This window comes from Eurytemora carolleeae, unplaced genomic scaffold, assembly GCF_000591075.1.
Source record: "Eurytemora carolleeae unplaced genomic scaffold, Eaff_2.0 scaffold125, whole genome shotgun sequence".
Taxonomy (NCBI): domain Eukaryota; kingdom Metazoa; phylum Arthropoda; class Copepoda; order Calanoida; family Temoridae; genus Eurytemora; species Eurytemora carolleeae.
The window spans coordinates 57,235-63,765 of NW_019396104.1; the positions used below are offsets into that span (position 1 = coordinate 57,235).

General features: G+C 34.4%; 1 protein-coding gene across 1 annotated transcript; it reads left to right on the forward strand.

Annotated features, from left to right (window-relative positions):
• The first annotated feature begins 3,643 nt into the window (after positions 1–3,643).
• On the forward strand, positions 3,644–6,033 carry LOC111695036 (serine/threonine-protein kinase pim-1). Its single transcript, XM_023464179.1, has 2 exons — positions 3,644–4,441; positions 4,982–6,033. Exons 1-2 carry the CDS (start codon positions 3,766–3,768, stop codon positions 5,353–5,355), a joined length of 1,050 nt encoding a protein of 349 aa, XP_023319947.1. The 5' UTR covers positions 3,644–3,765; the 3' UTR covers positions 5,356–6,033.
• The last annotated feature ends 498 nt before the right edge of the window (positions 6,034–6,531 follow it).

The window sequence follows — 6,531 nt, forward strand, 5'->3', positions numbered from 1 at the left end:
TTGAAGGCTTGGCTCTGTATTCAATAATATACCAAATTCTGATTATATTCACGTCTTGTTCTTGTCTTTAAGTGTCTTTTTATTTATTTCCTATCATTTGTTAATCCCTGGTTTAGTCATATTTACTATGTATATTATTTGTATATGTATATGTATATGTATATGTATATGTATATGTATATGTATATTATTTATATATATTATTTGTCCACTATATCGTCGCTTAATCGTAGGTCTTTAGTAGGAAGTAGTTCCTGGCAGTACTTGACTATCTTTCGTCTGTCCATAAACCATAATAGTCCTTCTGATCGAAATCTCTCTGTCCTTTTTGCCAGTAAGGGGCTTATTCCTGTTTTCCTCTTTTAGTCTGCAAAAGTCCTAATAGTCCGATATAATCCTTATTTATATTTCTTGTTATAGATTGTCAGGTTTTGTGTAGTACCTTAAATGATATATGTATTGTAATACTCGGAAGAAGTAACATATTTACAGGTATTTTTTGAGAGAATAAATTAAGAATGACTGACTTTCTTTAAGTCTAAAACGAAAAAATAGTTAGAAGCGTCAACGAAAAATGTTGGTATTTTTTTCTTAATTGGCAAAATTTGATTAAAGATGGTCCACAATCATGATCATGCTAAGGTCAAGTGAAGGGACTGAGGGGGAGGGGGCGAAACTCGGTTCGCTCCCCCCTTAGCTAGTTGTGCCACTGTTTTTAACTTCTCCTTCTGTTTAGTTAACAGTGGAGCGCTAGCCATTTCTTATATATCACCGGATTTTAACTTAAATACTTCAATTTAAAAGTTTATATTATGGACATTACAAACAAAAGTTTTGTAATCCCGCTGCTGTCCTATCTGTGTAATCTGGCATTAAACTAAACTAGTTGGGATATTCAACTAATTAACAGAAAACATAAAGAGTGTATGGTATCTGTAAACTGAATAAAGGGGTTTTATTTATACTCTGAAAGGTAAATACTGTTTTTGTCGTGTCTTTCACTTGCGATAATGGGTACCTATTCATAGATTAATAACAATACATATAGAACACTAGATGTCGTCTTTTCAAGATTTAGGGTTTTTTTCATTCACGATAAGCCTAAGGCAGAAGCCCAAAGGAGTTTGAACAGGTTCTCTCTCTGTCTTGTAACTCAATGGGGCATGCGCGTAACTCCTGTGGGCTTCTGCCGCACGGATATTGAAATCTTAAAAGACGACATATAGTGTTCTTTCTGTGTTGTTATTTATCTATTGATGTATTTAAGAATTGAATATAACATTTTTGCTGTACACTTCTTTGTTTATGCGTTATACATCTCCTATTGTCTTTTTCGGGTCAACGAAAACGCTACTTCATGTTTGTATAAATAATTTTTCTATCGTATCTTTTGCAATTTACGCATTGAAAACAATCTCAGCTCTCAGTAATTTTTTCCATACCATTTTTTTCCAAGCTGTAGCGGCCCTGATCTAGTCAAAAATCATAAAAAAATTTTATGGATGGATTGCCCTACTTAAACATCGCAGGCTACAGGCATCAAGGGGCTGATTGTTGTGGACATGCAGGACATACTCTGGAAAGAAGATGATTACTTATATCAAAATTAAGATAAATCTAAAATTAATGTACCTGAAAAATTGACCTTTCCTCATAAAAAAAGATTTGGTCTGGAGAGGGGGGGGATATATATTTATACATATATTTATTGTCACCGGAGACCCATTCTTTTACCAGAGACTTTCCCTTTTTCATCGGAGAATCCTAGATTTTTATTGGAGAACAAATTCGATAAAAATGTTAGATCTCTGATAAACAATTAAATCTGGGGGGTCTCCGATGAAAATTTAGGGGGCTCCACTGAAAAAAAAGGGTCTTTTATGACAGTCTGGGGTTCTCCAATGAAAAAATGGAAGTTTCCAGCAATTCCGTAAAGGGGTCTTCTGTAAAAGGCAAGTGGTCTCCGATGAAAATCTATGGGTATCCAAGCAAAACCTGGTGTCTTCAAAGAAAAGTCTTGGTTCTCCAATAAAATTTGTGGTTCTTTCTTGACTAAAATTCAGCCCATTTGATTCAGCCGTTTGACCAGCCATAGAAAACATATATATGAACGAAGAGCTTCATAAGATAGATTACAATTGTACACCTACTTTTTTTCAAAACGGAAACTTTTACAGGTCATAATTATTAAACATTTAACATTGCAGATACAATAAACATTTAACATTGCAGATACAATAAACATTTAACATTGCAGATACAATAAACATTTAACATTGCAGATACAATAAACATTTAACATTGCAGATACAATAAACATTTAACATTGCAGATACAATAAACATTTAACATTGCAGATACAATAAACATTTAACATTGCAGATACAATAAACATTTAACATTGCAGATACAATAAACATTTAACATTGCAGATACAATAAACATTTAACATTGCAGATACAATAAACATTTAACATTGCAGATACAATAAACATTTAACATTGCAGATACAATAAACATTTAACATTGCAGATACAATAAACATTTAACATTGCAGATACAATAAACATTTAACATTGCAGATACAATAAACATTTAACATTGCAGATACAATAAACATTTAACATTGCAGATACAATAAACATTTAACATTGCAGATACAATAAACATTTAACATTGCAGATACAATAAACATTTAACATTGCAGATACAATAAACATTTAACATTGCAGATACAATAAACATTTAACATTGCAGATACAATAAACATTTAANCCCTCCCCCCCTCCAGAATTATTTTTGTATACGCACTTGAAATCAAAAGAAATTTTAACAAACATATAAAACATTCGTAACAACGTAGAAATTAAAAACCTGATTTATGATAGAAATAATTAAGAATACATATATTTATACATACATATTCTTATAATAATTTTAATCTAATATTTTCTACTAAAATGTTTTCTGTTTCTTAAATTTGATTTAACAAATGTTTGGTTTAAGAATTTCCATAAATTATTTTTTTAAATGTAGATTTAGGATCGAGCATGTGACATGAGCTATCCATGTTTAAACCAAAACAGAATGAACTCGTAGTTAACTTTTCGAAGGCTTTGCAAAAATTTAGAGTTTAAATGATTATCTTTGCAAATATTAAAATCAGCACTTCACTATGGAAGCCTCAAGCCATGAATCACTGCAGCTCTGAAATGAATGAATGAAATTTCCCAGGACAAGTTACAGAGAATTACAGGCAATATACATGTTCAATGTTTTTGCAGTTTATATTCGAAATAAGAAGAAATATTTATTTAGGAAATTCCACGCTATGTTCATTTCATTAAGAAACGTTTAGTCGATTCTATCACACATCACAAATTCCAGAATTATATATGTATGTAGTACATCACACCCAAACCAGGGATATTGAATTGACGTCAGGGAGGGGAGGGAGGAAGGACTTTCCCCAACATTATCAGATGCCGCCATGTTTTGTAAGTAACAACTGCGCAAGTATAAAAATGAACGCATGCGCAAAACCTTCTACGCTTGTACTCTTCTGCTCTCATACGCTGCTGGTAGAGATCCCCCCGCCCCGCCTGGGATTATGTGGGGCACTACAAGCATAGTTGTATAATGTACAGGCACGACCAGTTCACTTTTAACCTCTGAGCGGAGTAGAACCTACGCATCCGTTTGCGGATTTGTTATTGATTGTTATTACTTGTAAACTTAGACTTTGGTAAAGAACTCATTTGGAGAATGATTATGCCCCCATCCCTGCCTGCTGAATACCTAGATACCAATATGGCAGAGAGTTTATTTATTCAAGATTCAGATTATCTAGAAATCGAGACAGGGTTGTTGTGCCTCAGTTGTCGCAGGAGACATTCATCTAGATCATCATGTCAGTACAGCGGAGACAGAAAACCTACACTAAGAGAAGCTTACATCATTGGAGACTCCCTGGGAAAAGGAGGGTTCGGAATTGTATACTCCGGAATAAGAATGAGTGATAACAGACCTGTAGCCATAAAACATGTCGCTAAATGTAAGATTACATCTTGGGCAAGTCTTCACGGTGTCAGAGTACCCTTAGAACTTAAACTCTTGGTTGCAGTTGATTCTGTTCCCGGAGTTATTAAACTGCTGGACTACTATGAACGCTCAGATTCCTTCGTTTACATTCTAGAAAGGCCTCGATACACCAAGGATTTGTTCGACTATATCACACAGAAGAGTATGCTTGATGAAGCCATATCCCGGCATTTCTTTCGTCAAGTTGTTCAGGCAGTACAAGCTTGTTTTCATCAAGGAGTTATTCATAGAGATATCAAGGATGAAAATATACTAGTGGATCTATCAACAGGAGAGATAAAACTTATTGACTTCGGGTCGGGAGCTTTTTTAAAAGACGAAATTTTCACAGATTTTGACGGTAAGTTGCTGACAGATACAATAGCATAATAAGGAACAGGGGCGTATTCAGGCCCCTGGACCAGTGAAATCTATTGATTTAGTGGTTTTCAGGCCCAAACGGGTGCTGAGCCCCCCCCTGAAAAGATAAAAAATTAAGCCCCCCCCCCCCCACCTGGACAAAATCCAGAATACGCCCCTGAGAAGGAAACAACAATTACAACACAAATTTAAACTTTGATGTTAAAGTTGATATTATAAATAATAATAAACATTTTTAATGGAAAATAAATAGTTATAATTTAATTTAAAGTTTTTAAAAGAAAGAACAAATAAAGCCACTCAAGAATGTGTTTTACTTTAGAAGTAGAGAATGTACTTTAGTATTTACCCGGATGTGAGGGCACAATAAAAAGTCTAGTTTCATACTGTAACTTGATTCCTACATCTCTCTCTATGTTCTAGAAAATAGCGTGGTGGAGGGGGGGGGGGGGAAAATTAAAACAACAAGAATTTCATCGTTCGATTTATATTTTTTCTTTAATATTTGTATTACTTTCAGGAACCCGTGTGTATTCTCCTCCAGAGTGGATTAAGAATCAGCAATATAATGCCGAGCCCCTTACAGTCTGGTCCCTAGGGATCCTACTGTATGACATGGTCTGCGGAGACATACCCTTCGAGAAGGACGAGCAGATCTGCAAAGCTAAACTCGGATACAAACGAGATCTGAGCCCTGAGTGTCAGAACCTGATAGAGTCCTGTCTCCGAATACCCCCTGGAGAACGGTTAAGTATGGACGAGATACTCCTTCATCCGTGGCTCAGTCTCAGCGACAGGGAGGATGAGATATTCATATCAGACGTGGTTCATTGCAATCAGCCGAGCGGAGATAGTGCTGATTCAGCAGCCACTAATCAGTCCGACCAATCCTGATCATTCAATCAGCCAACCATTCGCGGATTTCATGAATATTTCCTACCAAATGCCATTGATCTCTAACTTTTGCATTTGTGGACGTTATCTTTTACATGCTGACAAGCTGAAAAGCGGACAAGCTGACAAGCTAAATAATAGTCAGGAAGTGCTAGAACTAAACCAAATAAACCTTTTTCTTAGAAGCATAGTTTTATACAAACCCTCAAAAGATCCGCCATTAAAACAGTGGAAAACAATGACAAAATTTATTGCTGGAAACACTGAACTATAAAACTTGTAATAAAACCTTAGGAACCAGTTAGTAATCAAAATACGCGGTTATCATAATTGTAAAATAAATTTACTGAACCCAAGTAAGATTTTTAAGAATTGAAGTTAAATTTGGGTGGGAAGAATATCACTTGTTTTGTTAAGAGTAAAATTAAACAATTGACCCAAAAACAAAATGTTTCGATTATTATTTCTACTTTTAGACACGACTTTCCTTCTGATTATTTTCCTTGGTTAAGTCTGTAAATATTGTCATCAGTGTTAAACTACACTCTAATCTAATAACTGTACCTCGCTCGCTGCGCTCACGCGCGCACTTGTTAATTATAACCTTATAGGTTTGTTGTACTTGTTGAACCCCTATTAATTGTTATTATATAAAATATATAAACCCTACCCTCTGTGGAGAGAAACAATATGAAATAGACTGTAGTTGGTTCTATTTAAAGATATATTTTCACAGCTTAGTAATTGTAGTTTTGTAAACAAATGTTTTGTCAGATGTTAATAAATAGATTTTTGAAATTAAATTATTCATGATTCATCTAAAGCTTGAGGAAAAGAAATAAGTATGAATTTGAGTCGGGACAACTTGTGCATATAACCATTTTTATTTCTCACCAAACCTGTTCTACTACAGTGGAAAAATTGACATTTTTTGTTCTTCCTTTGAACAAGAATTGTATCAGTATGATTTTGAAAGGTTATGAACATTCCCAAAACATTACCCCGACCAAATATATCCGCCATCGCAACCTCGTCCTCATGTCATAAAATTTTGATATTTCTATCTACGAATTGTGTCAGATTGCAAATATATTGGGATAAGAAACTTAAGAGTTTGTGGCGAGTGTTCTAATTATTTTTATAACTAATAATAACAAAGGACACAAACTCAAATTT